The sequence below is a fragment of the Notechis scutatus genome, chromosome 5 (genome assembly GCF_049901735.1).
Source record: "Notechis scutatus isolate UNSWTSFEM ecotype Mainland chromosome 5, rNotScu1.2, whole genome shotgun sequence".
In the NCBI taxonomy this organism is placed as follows: domain Eukaryota; kingdom Metazoa; phylum Chordata; class Lepidosauria; order Squamata; family Elapidae; genus Notechis; species Notechis scutatus.
Window position 1 is genome coordinate 12,684,317 of NC_142013.1, and position 20,559 is coordinate 12,704,875.

Sequence of the window (20,559 nt, forward strand, 5' to 3'; positions counted from 1 at the left end):
ATCCATTGTCCTGAGTCAGCTGCCAAGTGTCCGAATTTTGATCACCATGCTGCAATGCTCATAAGTGTGAAACACGACTGTAATTTATTTATTTTTAGTGCCGCTCTTAACGTTGGTCAGGTATTCTATTTTCTTACCAAGACAAGAGTTGAGGGTTTGAAATTCTGCAACTTGGTTGTTGTCTGGAACAGCAGCATTTTAAGTGTCTAGATTCTCAGTCATCCAGGTCACAGTTGTCCCAAAAGTCCTTTTTTTCTTTTCTTTCAAGAGGCAACTGGACTTTCTTGGGTTTTTTTTTTCTTTAAAGAGGCTTCACTTCTCATCCAAGAAGCTTCTTCGGCTCTGAAGAATCTAGTCAGAGCTGAAGAAGCTTCTCAGATGAGAAGTGAAACGTCTCCGAAGAAAAACCAGAAAGTCCAGTTGCCTCTTGGGGGCACTTTTGGGACAAGCAGCACTTTTGGGACAAGCAGGGTGGAAGAAGAGCCCTAAAGAGAAAATCCCTGGCATCCTGTTCAACCGGACGGCCGCCGCCATAATCTCAATCCCCTTCACCCTTTATTTTCATTATTTATTTTTTTCCCCCGCCCCCACTTTTTTCTCTTTGGAGAAAACTAGAAGTTTCCAAGCAGGCCTAGGAGTTTTGGAATGCCAACCACCTCCTGCCATTGGCTGCTCAGCCTTGGCAGAGGCTGATGGGAGCTGAAGTCCGAAACATCTGGAGGGCACCTAGGTTAGGGGGCTTTAGCGGCCTCGCGGGAAGGTAATAACGCAGGCGAGCGCAGCAGCCCAGCCAGTGGAACCCACCGGACTTCTCCGGTCCTTCTCTCGGCAGCCTCCCGGGCTCCGCCCTGCGCTTTTTCCTCTCGCCTGCCGCCGCCGCCGCGTCCCGGAGAGAAAAAAACGTCCGAGGCAAAAGCGGCTTCGACAAGCCCGACGCGCGTCCGGCCTGCGGAACGGAGCCTTCTCGAGCGCTAGGACCTGGCCACGGCGCCTCAGGGGCGAGGTGCCATTGCCGCTGCTGCCGCCGCCACTGCCGCTTCCTCCGAGCCCCGCGTGGGCGGGTGGGCGGCTCGAATTACGTCGCCGAGCCGAGCCCCCTCCGCTCCGCAGACCCTTTTCGCCGCGTCCGAGGAAAGGGAAGCAGCTTCGAGCTTCGTTTTTATCGGGACGGCTCCCTCCTCAGCTACCCCGGGGGATTTTTTTTTTCCTCTCCGCTTCGCCGCGGCGGATACATGGGCCACCATTAGGACCCAGAGACGTTTGCTATGATTTGGGCAGCCGTAGGTAAAAAAATAAAAATTAAAATAATAATAATTAAGAATTATTATTTTTTTGCTCCGGCATTCCGAGCATTCCGGCCTGGGAAGCGCGGTGCGGGTTTGCTTTCCTCCACACACCCCTCTCTCCGCCCGGGTACCCACCCTCTCTCCTTTTCGCTTTGCGGGATGCCAACACCCCCTTCCACCTCAGGAAAACCCGCTTCAGCCTGTCAAAGCTGCACGCTTGCGCCCTTAGCCTCAAACGGCAACCTTCCCTACGGCTCCCTGCCTGCCTGCCTGCCTGCCTGCCTGCCTGCCTTTAAGCCTTCCCCCATTTTGGCCGGAGGGGTTGGGGTTGAGGGGTTGGGTGGGAAGACGGGTGGGCGAGATCCGGATGGATGGTTCCTACCAGAACCGGCTGGGAACGATGGGGCGGGCGAGGGGGTGGCTGGAAGGCTTGCTAAACGGAACTGGGGGCCAGGATGGATGGTTCCCACCAGAACCGGCTGGGAACGATGGGTGGGTGGGTGGATGGAAGGCTTGCTAAATGGAACTGGGCTCCCAGTTCGCTCTATCACCCCCTTTGGAAATTTGGAGGGGGTGGGTGGGTTGTTGCTAAATGGAACTGGCTGGGATCCCGGTTCTCTTTCCCCTCCCCTGGGAAATTGGGGGGGGGAGGGTAAAGAGATGATAAGAGTGCCTTGCACCAATTTTGGAAGGCTGGAAAGAAGCCCCAGAGTTGCGGTTGCAGAGATGAAAGGGTGTTTGTTGGGTGGGTGGGAGGTCCCATCTTCCACGCTTGGTTTAGGATTTCCCACCCCACCTAGCCTCCTGATGGTAGCCCTGTCCTCGCAGCCCAATTGATCTGTTGATCCCAGGATCTATTCTAGCAAAGGGTAGAAGCGGTCCTCTCCCCCACACCCCAAATTATCCGCTGGCCCGGAGAAGAGCGAGTGGCTTCCCTTGCCTTCAAGCGAACTTCTGATGGTAGCCTTGAACTGACGACCCGCAGTCGAGCCCAGATTTTGGGGTTGTTTGGTGAAACATTGGTTAAGAGGGGTTTGCCCCGTTTTACGACAGTTCTTGCTGTGGTCGTTAAATGAATCACACCGGTTGCCAAGCATCTGAATGTTGATGGCACGACCATGGGGATGCTGCAAAGGTCATAATTGTGAAAAAGATCCATAAGTCACATTTTTCAGTGCCATTTGTAACTTTGAACAGTCACTCAGTGAACTGTTATAAGTTGAGGACTAGCTGTATTTGGGCTTTTGTGGATCCCTCCAAGGACCATGAAAGAAGAGCTGAGCAAAGAAACAGCTTCGGAAGAGTATTTCAAAATGAAATAATTGTACAGTATTACGAAAAGGCTTACCCCTAGGAGCAATGTAGAGGTCACATGCTGGCCAAATAAAGAAACGGGAACGATGGAGAAGGTTGCTACCATCCAACGGTCCGAAGAAGGCCAGTGTTGCAATAAAAAATAAAAGCAATACCTGACCCCCTTAATTTTGTGGTGCATTTTCAGCACACTGATGGAAAAAGGGTTGGCAAGTAAGGAGAGAAAGGTTGGGTGTAACCCCAATACTATGGTCCAGGAGTTTGTTTTACAGAAAGTGATTGTGTGTGCATGTTAGGGTGTTAGGTGTGTGTTAGGTTGTGTGTGTGTATTAATTAGGCATTATTTTCTAAATGTGTATAATTCAGCTTTGTTCAGGTATTTTCCCACGTCATTGTAGTTGTGCTTTTAAAGTTGTAGCAACGTTTCGGCAGAATCTCATTTGCCATGATCAGGCTTAATAGTAATACTCCGAGTAATACTTAAGTAATACTCCGAGAAGCACAAAGCCGAAGACACAAGCCTGAAGATGATGAATGAGACTTCATCAGTACTTCCAATTTTACGTGGGAGAAAACCCGAATAACCAAAGATCCACATATACATACATACATACATACATACATACATACATACATACATACACATACATACATACATACATATGCTTATGTGTGTATGTGTGTATATGTACTGTATATATCTCTGTCTGTCTGTCTGTCTCTCTATGTCTATCTATCTATTTATCTATCTAAAATAACAATTCAGGGATAGATTGCTCTCCAATGACCAAATTTGCAGGAAATAATCAGAAGGAAATTAGTAATATCTTTGTAGATTAACACACTGTGTTTTATTAAAAGCTATAATCTTTTGTGAGCTACAATGAATGACAATCTGAGACACTAACATGGCATTCTCCTGCAACTTTAAAGCATGCTGCTGTAGGTAAATCCTGCTAAGGTAAATCTGAATTTAGTGGTATTTAACCCTTTTAAACTATGCATACAATTCTAGCCCTGGTTTCACTTTTTTCTAAAGCTTGTGCTATCTGGTGGTTTTCAAAAGTGTATAAGGTCATGATGGAGGTCATGATGGAGTAAAAATGTAGCTTCATGTTTATTTGGAGAAGCTCCTAGTACTTGATTAGATTTATGATATGCAGGTGGACATCCGAAAGGGTTTTTATCCCCAATGTTATGTTTGTCATGCTGGAAATGTCTTATGCTGCTCTTAAAGGATTTTCCCACCTACCTACCTTAGCCATGAAAGCCAGCTGTGTGACCTTGGGCCAGTCACATTCAGCCCAACTTGTATCACAGGGTTGTTCTTGTGGAGAAAATAGGAGGAGGAAGGCATATTAGATATATTTGCCCGTTGAATTGTTTATAAAAATAATAAAGTTGGAATATAAAACAAACATTCAGATAATGATTATGGCTTCTTCTGAAAGCTGCTGAACAGGAAAATAAAAATATGTGTACGAAATGTAATTTCTGAAGTGTGCCACATATTTGCCAGGTGCTCTCTCTTGAAAATGATGAAGGCTAAAGATCCTTAGCTAATGAACAGAGAATTCAGTTAGTCCTTGCAAGGGGGTTTCCTTCTAAATGTTTATCCCATACACTCCGAAAGCTCATCTTTGGGATTAGAACAAAGTCTTCATTCTAATTATATAGTTGCAGTTTGAATCTAAAGTGATTTTTTTTTCCTGAAGGCATTTAGGGAGAGCTTCACAGAGCCAGATGCAAGTGCTAGTGGCAAATACTATTTTGTTATTATATTTTGTTTTTCTTGAGTAGGAGGTTTTTTTAAATACTCTGCTTCAGGTTTGTCCAGTTTTTATATCCTATCCAACTGATTTTCAGAGCAAAGTCTTACTGAGTAATTTCAGGGTGGCTTCCAACTAAGGATTTGCACATTTTGGATTTTTTTAAAAAATCTCTGAGATTTTCAAGAAGTGGGATCATGATAGGAAAAAATAGCTTTTTAGATAGTTCTTGTGCGACTTCATTCAATTGTCTCTTGAATGTAATCCTATCAAGATGAAACTGATGATTGAACAAAGAGCTTGTTTTGAGCCAATTTTAAGTGATTTATATTATTTTCTCCGCCTTTGCTTATATGGGCTTATGTATGGACAAAATGAAATACAAAATACAGTAGAATTTAGTAACCAAGGTTTTTCTCTCTTGAAAAACAGGGTTTTACATATTCTTCCAAATGTATTTGGCCAATAAAGTATAGATGAGCTTAATTTATTGTCAAAAGATGATGGGAAAAAACTAGCTGGTGCAAAGAACCAAGATCATTTGTTGAGTTTAAGCACAGAAGATCTATTACCACAGCCTATACACAAAAATCTAATCAACCATGTAGGTCAGCACTAAATTGGTGTAGATAAAAGTCAGCAGAATTCAAGGGGGCTGGACTTGGATCTCTTGTGGGAATGCAAAGGCTCTAAATTGATGACATATTTAACTCCAGCTTCCAGCTCTGCCTGCTCTTCTTCCCCAGTTACCACTTTTTAAAATTCTCTTCTGTACTCTTTTATAGTATGTATGCATGTATGTATGTTGAAAGAAGTCAGGGAAGCTGCAGACCGAACCGGTAGAATACCACCACTGACAGGGAATCTTGGACTTACAGTCATTCATTCAATGACTCTTTGAAATTGGGCCTTATGACCCATGTCTCAAATTACATGCCACTGCAGCACTCCCGTGGTCACTTGACTGTGATCCGGGCATATGGAAACCCATTTGTACTTATGACCAGTTGCCAAGTGTCCTGAGATCATATGATCACCATTTGTCTTCCCTGCCTGCTTACCCAGAAAGTCAGTGGGGAAGACAGCAGGGAATGTTGCAAGTTGCTGCCATCTGCAAAGAGGACTTTCATTTAGTCTCTGGAGGCTGGCTGAGAAAGGCCTATGTTGAAATCCAAGCAGGATTTTCAGCCATGGAGGATTTTCAGCTCTGCAGCAGAGAGATTTGTCCGCCGCATGCCCCAAATCATGCACAGCCTGCAATAGGCCTCCTGGGGCTTCCTTCACCCCTCTGAGTCACCCTATGCTCCCTACCAGTGATTCTGTCCACTAAACGACTGCAACTGGAAGTGCCAGAATTGTGGTTGTTGAGGAGGAAACAGTCCTGTGACTTCTCATTTAACAACTAGTCTGCTTCAATGACCAAGATTCCAGTCCCCATTGTGGTTACAGCTGTATATAGACATTTATACTTGTTAAGAATGTGCAGTCGTGCTTTATGGGGACATGTACATAGCAGTTGCCTGAAACTGTTTAGTTGTATCTTTTCCCAAAGAACTGTGTTTTTAGCAGTTCATTTGACTTATAGTTTAGCACATTGTTCTTCAAACTTGACAACTTTAAGATAGTGCAGGATCCGTGGGGTCAACCAGCTGCCACGATCATAAGCATGGAAAACAGGCATAAATCACTTTTTTTCAGAATTGAAACTTTGAATGGTCAGTAAACAAGTGGTTCTAAGTTGGAGACTACCTGTATGTACTATGGTATAGTCCACTCTGCAGGCTGAATTAAATTGTTGTTGTTTAGTTGGTAAATTGTGTCTGACTCTTTGTGACTTCACGGCCCATTGCACAGCAGGTCCCACTGTCCACAACAATAACATGTTGCTTGTATCTTTACAATTTATATTGTTTTATTTGTTCCCTAGTCTGATTTGATTGCTTATTAGTAACCTATGACTATCACTAAGTGTTGTATCTTATGATTCTTGATGAATGTATTTTATTTTTTCTTTATGTACACCGAGAGCTTATACACCAAAGACAAGTTCCTTGTGTATCCAATCATACTTGGCCAATAAAGAATTCCTATTCTATTCTATTCCATTCCATTTCATATTCTATTCTGTTCTGTTCTGTTCTGTTCTGTTCTGTTCTGTTCTATTCTATTCTATTCCATTCCATTCCATTCCATTCCATTCCATTCCTGTTCATTGCATCAATGATACCATCTAAGCATCTCATCCTCTGCCGTCCCCTTCTCCTTTCGCCTTCCATCTTTCCCACATTGGGGTTTTTCCTAATTAATCCTTTCTTCTCATTTGGTGGCCAAAATATCTGAGCTTCAGCTTCAGTGCCTGCTGTTCCAAAGGACCGTCAGGGTTTTGATTTCCTTTAGGATTGGCTGATTTGATCTCCTTGCAGTTCATAGAATTAAATTACAACTATTTAAATAAATGGCTTGAATTCAAACTACTAGTTCCAGTTAGTTTCCACCGATTCCTGTGAGACCTAAATGTTCCAACTGGCTTAGCTGGATATAACTCACTGATTTCAAGTATCAAGCAAAGGGCCTCCTTTTCAAAGCAATGATGTAAATGTATTTTTCCATGTGCCCAAACTATTATATTTCTTGAGTAACCCAGTGTATTAATTGACTCCTATATATAAGCCTGCTCCCAAGTCACTGACCCATGTAATGTAGTATTAGCTTACTCACGGGGAAACCACCCTTCAGAGTTTCAATTAGATATCTTTGTCATTAACTTTTCCATGCCAGGGATTCTATCTGTTTACTATAGAAGTTAAGCTCTATTGACTTAAATCCAAGTAAGCGCTCTATATTGCAGGGAATTTGAATACTAAAACTTCTGGTTATGCTGCTGAACATACCTTTTGGGCTATTAGAAAGTATTTGCTTAGACGCCTCTTGCCACTTCGTGTCTGCCAGACGCCCTGCCCTCACCCAGCTCTGATTTAAAAAATAAAATAATTTCAAGTGTCTTGTAGCATCCTTTTTATTTACAAAAAGACCTTCGGGCCTCTGGTAGAAAATAAAAAGAGTTGGTAGCTGCAGACATAGCTTTGGTATGCTTGCCTCCCTCCAAAAACAGTGGGAGAGAGACAGAGGGACAGAGGGAGAGGGAGGGAGGGAGGGAGGGAGGGAGAGAGAGAGAGAGAGAGAGGGGGAGAGGGAGAGGGAGAGAGAGACTGGATTGAAAGGAGTGGGAAGACTGAGACAAAAAAAAGTTAAAGAATGAAAGACAATGTATGAAGCAGAATATAGACATAGAGGATGTTTTGCAAGGGGAGGGTATGGAGAGAAATAGTGAATGGGGCAAATTTAGCTATAGTCCTTTTATTTCCTTCCTTCCTTCCTTCCTTCCTTCCTTCCTTCCTTCCTTCCTTCCTTCCTTCCTTCCTTCCTTCCTTCCTTCCATCCATCCATCCATCCATCCATCCATCCATCCATCCATCTACGGCAGGGATCCCCAACCTTTTCGACGCCGCGCCCGGTACCGGCATCATACGCATCACTGGCGCGCCATCTTTTGACAAAAGTGCTTCCGGTGACCTCGGAAGCACTTTTTCCAAAGATCGTGAGCTTTTGGTAGAAATGGCTTTCTACCGAAAAGCTCACGAAGGCGCCGCCATCTTTTGATGAAAGTGCTTCGTGAGCTTACCGGAAAAGCTCACCGGAAGCACTTTTTACCAAAAAGATGGCGGCACCAGCAACCAGCGGCCCGGTAAGAGTTGTTCCGCGGACCGGTATCGGTCCGCGGACCGGCGGTTGGGGACCCCTGATCTACGGTATCTATCTATCCTATTATTACTTGCTTTTTTCCCCTGTGCTTTGCATAATGTTGCTTAAGAAACTGTTATCTGCAAATGCATTTAAACTACATGGTGGTAGGCAGTCTTCTAGGAAAGACTGGAACAGCTAAAGCATTACATGTAGTCCTTAACTTATCACAGTTCGTTTAGTGACTGTTCAAAGTTACAATGTCTCTGAAAAACTGCTTTTCACATTTAGAACCGTTGTGGCAACTCCATGGTCACGTGATCAAAAAAATCAGATGCTTGAGAACCTATTTATGATGGTTGCGTATCTTGGGGTGATCCCCTTTTGCAAACCTCCGACAAGCAGTCATTGGGGAAGCCAGATTCGCTTAATAACCATGTTACTAACTTGACAACTGCAGTGATTCACTTAACAACTGCAGTGTAAAATGGGGCAAAACTCACTTAGCTGTCTCACTTAGCAAAGAAATTTTGGTGGCTGCCCAGCTTCTTAGCACCATTATATAGCCTTCACCTTTTTGAATTTGTGGTATTCTATTTAAAAACTATGCCAATTGATGAGTCTTTTCTTCAGAAGACCCAGAAATAGTGGCAATATTGCAACATTATATATTCTGGAGGATGATGTGGGCATGTATGCTTCCAAAACCACATTCCAATTGGCATAGGGGGGATAAAAAAAAATCCACAAATTCTTTTTTTTTATTCTTATTTGCCAGAATTAAATTAAGCTGTGCTTATTTATAAAGTATAGATATGGTATAAAATTAAATTTTTGTTCTAAAATATTCTGTCTTTCCATTAATGTGCAATAAGAATAATATTAGATTTGTAGCCAACAGATGAGCCCAATAAATAATGGTACTTCACTTTTTTTCCAAAGAAACCCAGTTTGCCATGAAATAATTGGAAGGGAACACAAGTAAATGGTACCTATCGATGTTTATTCCATACAGTACTCCATGGGGTGGACGTTTGCTTTTGATGTATGACTTAACATATTCTTGTATATAAGGAAACAAATGAAAATGTCATTGACATAATTACTGGTACCCCTTGTCATGCCCTGTCAGAGTCTGAATCCGAGGAGGAAGATGAACGGTTGACAGGGAGTGGGAGTGTGGCTCTGTTGGCTGTGGAGGAGGCTGGGGAAGGGCAAAGTCTGGCTAGGCAGAGCAGGGGAGAGGTAGAAGAAGGGAGAGGGAGTTCAGAGGAAGAGCCAGGCCCACCCCCTCTTCATCCTAGCGCATGGAGGAAGGAACAGAGAAGAGAGCAACGTGGGTTGTGTGGCTTACGGGGGAGGAAAGGGCCCTGATTCCCTTCATTAGCCACAGTTCGGAAGAGAGTTTAAATTAAATGCATGCTGAGTGCGGCAGCTGCTGGGAGCAAATGTGAGTTTATCTTGTGTTGACTTTGATTATCTGTGTTCCTGGTGTCTTCCCAACCATGTTGTGTTATTGCTGTGCTTTTACGTCTGGAATTCTTGCTTCTGCCCTGCCGGACTAATTACCTCATTTTGCCTTGATTGGACTTATAGTTACAATTTTTGTGGACCACATTTTGGACTTGATTCTCTGCAGCCAGAAGGTAACCAGGACATTGGGAGCAAAGTTGGAGCTAATAAAGGGACTCCTACTAATTATCTGACTGTGTTGCCTTTGTGCCATGCCCTGAGTCATCACACCCCTAACTTAATATTTCGTAGCACATACCTTTGTGGCAATAACTACAATCAAGCACTTTCTGATGCTTTTTATATACTTTTTTCTCAACTGGTCATTTGTCCCTCTCTTCTTGAGTAAACTGCTCCAGGTGTCTTAGATCACGGTTGTCAAACTCACGGCATCACATTGCTGTCACATGGCATTTTGTGACGTTTCCCCCCTTTGCGAAGCTGGAGTGGGCATGGCCTGCGCGTGATGGATCTGGCCCGTGGGCCGCCATTTTGACACCCTTGTCTTAGATGCTTTTCTTCTTCCAACTGACTGTCAGCTTTTTCTGTCGATGTTTTATTGGATTCAACTCAGGACTTATCGCAGACCTCTTTAGAACAAAAGCAGAAATGATTTGCTTTCAACCATTCTTAGGTTCTCATAGAAGATGTACTGCATATCTTGAATCATTATCCTGTCGACGGAGACATTTGGCATTGTGTTCCATTCTGGAATGCCTTGATAATCTGGTTTTATTGTGCTTGCACAGATTCAAGGCACCCAGCGCAGGAGGCAGCAAAGCAACCCATAACATTACAGAGCCTCTTCCGTGTTTCACAGCAGTGATAGCGTTCCCTTCTTTAAAAACATCATTTGTTTTCTTCTGTGAAAATGAGAACTGCTCTAATTTATCAAATAGACTCTCATTTTGTTTCATTGTCTTCCAGAATGACTGTGGTTTATTAACGTGCACTTTGACAAATTCCAGTCTGGCTTTTGTTTGTGTCTGACTTCCAGAAGTGGGTTCTTCCTGGATCTTTTACTATGGAGCCTTTGTCAGTGGCAGATAGTGCAAATTGTTGTACTTTGATCTTAGAAGTCAGATAGGATCTGATCTGAAGTTTTTCTTGGTTTTCCCCCCACCATTTGAACTCTCCTTCTGTCCAATATGGGGTTAGTTTTCCTCTTGTGGCTCACTCAGGCAGATTGTCTATAGTCTTATGGACTATAAAAATAAACTTATAAAATTATTAAATTTCTTGATAATATTAGCAACCATGGTCTCATGAAGCACTTTGAAGAGGGAGTTGTAGCCTTTACCTTTATCAGGCTTAGTTGTTACCTTCTTCCTTTCATCCTCAGCCAACTTTCTGCTTTTCTTTCTCTTTGTCCCTGTTCACTTTGCTGCATATAATGACACATCATTTGCAATTATGCAAAATTGCCTAATTGTGATTGCATGGCAGCAAGATTTATGAATGCAGACAAAGTAATTCATTGTCCTCCATTTCCCCCCCAGAATCCCAATTTGCAGTGAAATTCAAGCACAATTAAATAGACACTTTAAGGTGGGAGGATTTCAACTCCCAGAATTCTCCTGGGAGGCTGCTGGCTGGGAAATTAGATACAGATAATCAGAGTTGGAAGGGACCTTGTAGGTCATCTAGTCCAACCCCCCGCCCAAGCGGGAGACCCTACACCATTTCTGAAAAATGGCATTCCAATCTCTTCTTGAAAGTCTCAACTGATGGCGCTCCCACAACTTCCGAGGGCAAGCTTTTGGGAGTTGAAGTCCATGCATCTTAAAATGTCCAATGTTGAGAGACATGTTTTATTTTATTCCACTGTTCATAGAGCAGACATTTTGAATTTGATGTATATATTCTTGTCAATAATAAAACAAATGAAAATGTCATGTACATAATGAATGGTACCTCTTAGACTTAAAATATATTATTGGAGTTGGGTGATTTCTCAAGCAGACCTGTTTACTGTAATTAGTGTCACAGCTATTTTCAAGCTCATAATCAGTCACTCAACCCATTTGAATAGAGAAAAGTATTCACTAAGGCATTTGCTTAATTGAATATAATTTTAAATGAAAGGTGTAAAACTTGAACTTTGACATGGAATTCAAAAATTGATTGTAACTTAGGTATACACGAAAAGATGTCGGCTATTGGCTTCTTTCAAGGCTAGTTGAATCTGAGATCTAGTTCAGGGATGGATGAAGGAAAGATAAGAGATCTGTTTTCTTAGTAATGGACAAGCTGGAAATCAGATGCCCAGAATAAGCAGATAACAATGAAGGAGTCTCACTAAAATCCAGACATTGAGTCAATCAGCTTGCCTTCATTATGGAAAATTCTGGTCAGAAAAAGGAAGGAGTCGGTTCTACTGTACCTTCAGTTAGGTCAGAAGTCCAAAATAAAGAAATTTGGCTGCATATTTTACTGTATTTACAGATAGTTACATGTAGTTCTGTAATTAAACTAGTATTGCATATACACTGGTACATTGCTTGAATCTGGTTAGCCTCAGCTTTATTTAAGGCAGGCACTGATTGTTTGAGAGGTATTTTGGGAGCTGGCACTTTACCAGACCTCAAAATACCTTTCCAACACCTTCTGTACAACCTCACTTATGGGGATTTTGTAAACCATCTGAAATGCCCAAACTGGAACATATTGCCAGGAAAATCTCAATTCAGGCCAGTCCATAAACATATCTAGCTGCCCTCATTTTCAGTTGTTTACGTGTAGAAATTTATCAGGTGTGACATTAGTTAACAACCTCCATGCTAAGACATTAATTTTTACCATTGATGCTCTACAATGTAGGATCTAGCTTTCTTCTTCTCTAGCAGGGTCTCCAAACTTGGCAACGTTAAGATTTGTGGACTTCAACTCCCAGAATTCCTCAGCTAGTCATGCTGGCTGGAGAATTCTGGGAGTTGAAGTCCACAAGTCTTAACGTTGCCAAGTTTGAAGACCTCTGGCTTAAATGGACTCCGGGGGATGGTAGAGGACAGGAAGGCCTGGAGGAATGTTGTCCATGGGGTCGCGATGGGTTGAACACAACTTCGCGACTAACAACAAATGGTAGTTTCTTGATAAATTTTGGCAATAGATACCTGGAAACTCAGACAATCCTCCCATAAATGGTCACCGAATGCCATTCTGAGCATTTGGTTGTGCTTCTCCAAAGGATAAGAAAAATTGGGATATCAGCAAATCCTTCCAGCTTTGCTAAGCAGATATCAAATGTTTTAAGTGGTCCAGGTGTCTGAGGATTTTTTTTTAATGATAGTGTTGAGCATATAAAGGATGTTTTCTAATTGGTAGAATGCCTCTGTGTGTTTTATGTGTAAATGGATTATTTCTTATGTCAAAGGCAAGATTATAGCTTTAATATTTTGTTTCCTTTCTTTACACATGTGTGTTGCTGAGTTTATCTGACGTGCAAATGTTATATCTAGAGATTATACAGGTACAGGAATGCTAAACATTTTCTATGAAGTCACTTTGAGATAAAACCTAAGCAAAACATTACTGATATAGCAAGTTTTGATTTTTATGCTAGCTGGAACATCAAGTAGCAGCTAATTTAAGGTCCTATGGAAAAATAGCCTTTCTTTTTCAGAGATGCACATATATCTAATTTGTTAACTGAGAGATGCTCTAGCTGTTAAATCTCTGTATGCCTTTTATGTCCATGTTTAAATATAACATTAAAAATACTAGGCCAAGCTTCAGATTCAATTCCTTTAGAGTACATTTGATGTAGAAAAACATTTGAGTGAAGTTTCTTAAAGCAGTGTTTCTGAGCCTCAGGAATTCTAAGTTGTGTGAACTTCATCTCACAAAGTTTCAAGGTTAAAACACCAAATTAAAATGAAGGAAGGCTGTAGAATGAATGGCAAGGTGGAAGGTGAATTTTATAAAGCAAGAAACTCATGCATTCATTTCTCCCCCTCCTAAGCCAGGAAAAAAATCCCAGTCTCCCATTATATGGAGAGCCAGTTTGGTCTAGTCTAGTGGCTAAAGTACCAGGCTAAAAAAAAGAGATTATGAATTCAAGTCCCATGAAAACCAGCTGGGTGACTGTGGGCAGTCACTCTCTCTCAGCCCAACAAGCCCTGCGGATTGTTGTTGTGGGGGGAATAGAAGGAGAAAGGTGTGTTGGACACTATATGTTTGCTGCCTTATTTATAAAAATAATAAAGGCGGGAAATAATAAACATGGAGCAGGCCTTCTCCCTTTGCATTATTGCCCTTATCTCCCCAATAGACTGTGACCTATTGTTTAGAAGCACCAAATATGGCTGCGAAAATTGCAGATAATTACCAGAGGGCAGCAAAACAAAACAAAAAACCCAGAAAATTCTCTTTCCTTCTATCTTGTGGATATTTCAGTTTTTCATGGACTAGAATTTACCTCAATAGTTCAAAGGGTACTCACACCTGAAATTCAGGATTCTCAGGTTGTGTATGTATGAACTCCCATAAATGCTGGTTAGACAGAATTTGCTAATAGCAGTAGCTGCACTTCAACGATGTGCTAAAATGGAATGGCATAACTTGTTTAGCAAGTATCATTAAGTACCAGAATTGGATCCATTGAGAGAAATTTCAGATTAAAGTTGAAGTTGAACTCATGAAAGGAATGAATCAGAGAAGACTGACTTACTAGTCATCTTCTTTTAACGATCCCATAATCCCTTGCAGGGTGGAGTCTGGGCAACTGAATGGAGGTAGCAGAGTGTTTACTGGCCAGCTGCCCTTCCTGTTGCCGATGCAGAGTTTTGTTCAGCAGATATATTCTCATTATGCCCGGAGAAGACTGACTTACTAGTGCTCATCATTATTTGATATAATGTGTGTGCAAATGATCAAATTACCAACAACAGGGTGAAAAGTGGCATGTTCTGTCCCACAGATAACTTTCTTAAGTAATATACATGCGCACTGCCCCAGTTGATTTGTTATTTGTGTGTGTGTTTTCTGAATTTGGTACATGGAAGGGAGCACATTGGACTGGACAGATTAAAAGAAATATTAGGAATCATCCTTCAAGAATGAGCACAATCCGTCCACATGTTTTCTTGTTTGTTTGAAAAATATGTGAATTAATTTACATTGATGTGGTGTGCATTTTCCAGAGTTTTGTGTGTACGTGTGAAATGTGTGTTTGTCCATAATTTTGTTTGTAGACAGGGTTTAGTGTATGGATTTTGCTTGTCTCTGTATCTTTATGAAGCAATGCGTGGAAATGAGCTGGATTAAGGCTAAAGAAGAGAATTTTGATTTACTATATTGCTATGCCTACAGGAAAATTCCCATAGGGATAATAAAAACAGCAAAGAAAACTGGGAATTTGCTAATTTGATGCTAGCTCATTGGAGGAGTAAAATTTGGCACAGAATTAACAGTTGATGACAATCCTGGGCAAGTGATCAGATAGTGCTTCCTTATCTAAAATTGGGGATGGGATTGTATTAAAGATAACTTCCCTCTGTATGTTTTCGTGTAAACAGGACTGTCAGTGCTGAACTTTCAAAGCCATTATTATCTCTCTCACACAAACCAGAGAATAGTCTATACAATTTTGCTCTAGGGATTCATTTAATCTTCCAGCGACCAAACACAAACATTTACTAGAATAGACAGTGAAATCAAGAGTGCATTTCACCAGAGGTAGCAATTTGAGGCAGATACAAAAATTATGTAATTTCACTTTGAGAATTGGAGTATTAGGGTCATCATTCTGTCGCAATATTTTTCCTTGTTTTATCTATAGTATTGGTCTGTTTTCATAGCGAGCTTGGCCAAAAACATGATCTTAAATCATTTTTACAACTAAGGTTGCAATGGCCTTCCTGTCCCAAGGCTTTTTAAAACTGCTGTAAATTTCATTCATACAGCACATTGAGGCAGAAAAGGGGGAGAATTAAAGTTTCTGAAGCACCATCGATGCTCTCCAGTAATTTTAGGTTCCATGCTGAGAGCTGCCATAAATTGCAGGGGCATCTAGAAAAGAGTTGAAATCTGTAAGATGGCTATCAGAGGGTTACAATCCAAGCCCAGTCAATTTGTTAGTTTTGAGAGACATACATATGGTCGTTTTAATGCACGTAATGATTTTATGCATCTGGAAGAAAGCTATTTTGCATATATATATTTCATTTCTTTTTATTATCATCATCATCATCATCACATGCTGTAGCAAAAACATTCACAGTAAATTATTAAAATGAAATAAATAAAATGCTAAAAAATTAAAGTTGGATTAAAAAGTTCAAGTTTCTAGGTTCTATTATCTCCAAGGACTTGAAATGGATACCTAACATTAGAACCATCATTCAGAAGACCCAACAAAGAATGTTCTTCCTGCGTCCATTCAGAAAGCTTAGATTGCCTAAGATTCTGCTGAAAACTTGGATTGCCCAAGGATCTGTACCACCAAGGAGTCATGGTGGTGCAGTGGTTAGAATGCAGTATTGCAGACTAATTCGGCTCACTGCCAAGAGTTCGATCCTGACCAGCTCAAGTTTGATTTAGCCTTCCATCTTTCCGAGGTCGGTAAAATGAGAACCCAGATTGTTTTGGGCAATATGCCGACTTTGTAAACTGCTTAGAGTAAGGAATTATTGAGTCTGTCATTTGTACCTCAATAACTATCCGTTTTGGCACTGCAACAAAACAGGACAAATACAGACTTCAACGGATAGTTAGGACTGCAGAAAAAAAACAATTGCAACCAGCCTGCTGGATCTGTATAATGCACGAACCAAAACGAGGGCTGAGAAAATATCTACAGAGCGCTTACATCCTGGACACAAATCTATTTCAACTTCTCCCTTCAGGGTGCTGCTATAGGCATTGCATGCCAAAATTACTAAGTACAAAGATAATTTTACCCCCTGTGACATCACTCTGTTGAACACTTAATTCCCACAGTACTGTCTTCTTTCTCATCTTTTTTCATCTTCTCATCTTTCCTACTATCTTCTCCTATTGGTTTCTTATGATTTAATCAATTGTTCTTTTTTATGATCTATTACTTGGTGTTTACATGCACACTGTGAGCTTCTGGAGACAAATTCCTTGTGTGTCCAGTTACACTTGGCCAATAAAGAATTCTATTCTATTCTAGAAGAAAGCAATAAGAATACAAGGAATAGAACTGAGGCAGTGTATTGAGGATAAAGTCATTACAGATAGTCCTTGCTATTTGACTGAAATGGAGCCTGCCCGTTACAGTTATATATCACAACAATCTTAAAATGGGTGACATGATTGACCCAATTTTATGACCTTGGTGGTTGTTAAGCGAATGCTGCAGTCATAAAGTGAACATCATAGTCATTAAGCAACCTAATAGTTTGGTATAGATGCAGTTTTTCCAAAAACAAAAGTATGTGCCAGGTTTTGGCAAAACCATTGTAAAATGTAGCTACATGACTGCAACGGCCATAAATGTGGCCATGTTACTGATGCCTGAAGTTTGATCATGTGACCACAGAGGGAGGCCATCTGTTAAAATGTTTGAATCCAATTGAGGGGGGCCAACTATTCAACTATTTGAATCCAGGCTATAAGTTCCCTTTTGGGGAATGGTCATAAGTTGAGGACTTCCTTTGAAGGTTAATTATTTTGGAGAGTCCTATAAAACATGAACTTCTTTATATTGAATGGAATGGGCAATTGCAAATGGCAGGCCTTGTTTTGCAGCTTCTAGAGTTCCCAAGCTCATTTAGAGGCAGACAATTGAATTACAGTTAGTGGACTAAATGTATATTTTATGGGTATACAACAATTGCTCACATTAACCTGGGCCTCAGTTTAGTTTCCTCAAGATACCAAAAGAAATGCCAGACTTTTATTGTCGACACAACCAACCTCCTAAAAATCTTTGGAGGCCGAATAAACAACAATGCAGCCCCCCAGATATAGGTCAAAGAAACTGCAGCTCTTTTGATATTAGAAAACAGGAAGCATTTATAGATAACAGGAGAATTTCAGCCCTGGAGTGTGTATGAGAGGACAGGCCTGGTGCTATTAAATAGATGCGGGACGCTGCATTTCCCTTTTGACAAAGATACTGTTTATATATATGTCCTTTCCAGAGGTGGTATTCAGCAGGTTCTGACCAATTCTGGAGAACCAGTAGCAGACATTTTGAGTAGTTCAGAGAACCGGCAAATACCACCTCTAACTGCTTCCCCCCCATCTATTCTCTGCCTCCCGAGTCCCAGCTGATCGGCTGGGTCTTCTTTGGTTGCCCTGCACAGGAGAACAGAGCTGGAAAGCTGGTTAGTGGGGTTAGAAGGGAATGGGGATTGTGCAATAACCTTCCCCTGCCACACCCACCAAGCCACACCCACAAAACTGGTAGTAAAATTTTTTGAATCCCACTACTGGTCCTTTCTGTTCTTTCAAGGAATACCGTCTTGCATTTCTTCAAAACTTATGTAGAGACTGCATAAAGCTAGTCCTTGACTTACAACCACTCACTTAGTAACTATTTAAAATTGTAACAGCCCTGAAAAAAGTGTCTTAATGAGGAAACTTTGCGCCTCTGATTCTCACAGTATCCCCATGATCACGTGATTAAAGTTTGGGTGCTTGGCAACCGGCGTGTATTTATGATGTTTGCAGGATCTTGGGATCACGGCGCCATTTGCAATCTTCCCTGCCTGGAAGCAAAGTCAAAGGGTTCACTTAAAGCCCATGCGATTCATTTAACAGGAATGCCAGACAAAAAAAATTGTAAAATGGGCTGCATCTCACTTCACAGATTTAACAGAGTTGGAAGGGACCTTGTAGGTCATATAGTCCAACCCCCCCCCTTCGCCCAAGCAGGAGACCCTACACCGGTGTTGGCGAAACTTTTCGGCACTGAGTGCTGAAATGGGAGCACACGCACGCGGGGTGGGAAGGAGTGCCGGAAAGCAGAAGAACAGCTCCCCAGTGCGCATGCATTGGAGCTCTGGAAACCGGAATAGCAGAACATGTGCATGCTGGGAAACTGAGCTTCCGGTTTCTGGCATACGCTTGCATGGTGGCCACCTGGTTGTCCAGTTTCTGGCATGCAGAACACACGCAAAGACCAGCTGGCCAGCACGCATGCACATACTGGAATCTGGAAACTCAGATTCCTGGCATGCGCATGTGTGCTGGGGAGCTGCTGTTCCAGTTCCTGGCGCTCCTGCACGTGGAAAAACCAACTGGCCGGCATGTATATGTGGAAGAGCAATCGGCTATGGCTGGCATGCTCAGAGAGATGGCTCTGCGTGCCACTTCTGGCACGTGTGCCATAGGTTCATCATCATGGCCCTACACCATTTCTGACAGATGGCAGTCCAGTCTCTTCTTGAAAGTCTCAAGTGATGACGATGCTCCCACAACGTCTGAAGGCAACTTCTGTTCCATTGGTTGATTGTTCTCACTGTCAGAAAATTTCTCCTTATTTCTAGGTTGAATCTCTCCTTGTTCAGTTTCCATCCATTATTCCTTGTCTGGCCTTCAGATGCCTTGGAAAATAGCTTGACCCCCTTCTTCTCTGTGGCAGCCCCTCAAATATTGGAAGACTGCTATCATGTCTCCCCTGGTCCTTCTCTTCCCTAGACTTGCCATGCCCAGTTCCTGCAACCGTTCATTGTATGTTTTAGACTCCAGCTTAACAATTGTCTTGCTTAGCAACAATTGTAAATGCAAGGATTGGTTATAAGTCTTTTTTTTTTCTGGGGCTGTTGTAACGGTCACTAAAATAATGGTTCTAAATTGAGGACTACATGCAGTGATAAAGGTGTGAGACGGGGCCTGGCTGTAAATATCCAGGCTTAAGTCTACACTTAGGATATAAATTTCCTGGCCTGGATTTCTCTCTTTCTCTCGTTCAGTACAGCCTACTGTGAAAAGACTTCGGTTCCTTGAAGAAATCTTTTAAAAAATCAAATAAGTAATAAATAAAACATATAACACTTTTTAAAATTTTTCTCCCCAGGCCCTCCCTCGATCTGCTATACTTCCAGTACTCCTGTGCAGGTACTGGAAGGCACTGACTATCTTCATACAGATCCTCATCTGTTTGGCAATAGGCAAGATGGTTCCCCATTAATGGTAGAAGCGGTCAATAATATTGAAGGTAAGTTTTTTCCTCTTCATCTCTAGTTGGATCTTCTGCCACCCGTGTCTTGGATTTCAATTTTCACCATGTTGTCATTGGTCACACAGGCTGGGTGGTGATAGTAGAAGTGTTATTGCATTAAATCAAGTGTTTTCAGTTGTTTCATAGAATCATAGGGCTGAAAGGGACCATAGAGCTCTTCTAGTCCAACCCCTTGCCCGAGGCAGGAGTTCTTATTCCATCCTGGATAAATGATTGTCCAATCTTTTCTTGAATCTACACCAATGGAGCACCCACAACTTCTGAAGGCAAGGTCTTCCACTGATTAACTGTTCTCGCTGTCAGGAAATTTCTCCTTAGTTCCAGGTTGGATCTGACTAGCTTCCAACAATTCTGTTTCTTGTCCTGCCCTCAGGTGTTATGGAGAATAAATTGATCCCCTCTTTTCTGTGATAACCCTTATACATTGGAAGACTGCTGTCATGTCAGGAAATAGGTTTTTTTTTATAATCAGGGAAAGCAGCAGGGTGAATGGTAGAAAAAAGGTACTTTTTCATAATTTCATTCTTATTTTTTTTTAACATTTTTTTTAACCTTCTACCCTTTACAGTAGGGGTGTCAAACTTGATTTCATTGAGGGCTGCATCAATGTTGTGTTTGCCTTTGGGGAGCTGGACTGGGCGTGGCCAGGGTGAGCGTGGCCAGCTCGACATCACATGTCAGGGGCACCAGTGGTGGCCCAAGCGCTCTGCCAGCCAAAACGGGCTCCCAAGCTCCATTTTCAGCTGCAATGGCTTCCTGCAACCCATTGTCAGCGAAAACAGAG

At 42.0% G+C, this 20,559-nt stretch overlaps 1 protein-coding gene across 3 annotated transcripts in view; it reads left to right on the forward strand.

Annotated features, from left to right (window-relative positions):
* Window positions 1-20,559, forward strand: part of AMOTL1 (angiomotin like 1) — a 93,501-nt gene that overhangs the window by 35,374 nt on the left and 37,568 nt on the right. For 2 of the 3 annotated variants that reach the window (XM_026675591.2, XM_087966172.1), the window contains exon 4: window positions 19,611-19,751. In XM_026675591.2, the coding sequence (XP_026531376.2) occupies window positions 19,611-19,751 (141 nt within the window). Of the gene's footprint in view, window positions 1-888; window positions 1,285-19,610; window positions 19,752-20,559 lie in introns of those variants that run through there. The other variant, XM_026675592.2, reaches the window with a different exon arrangement.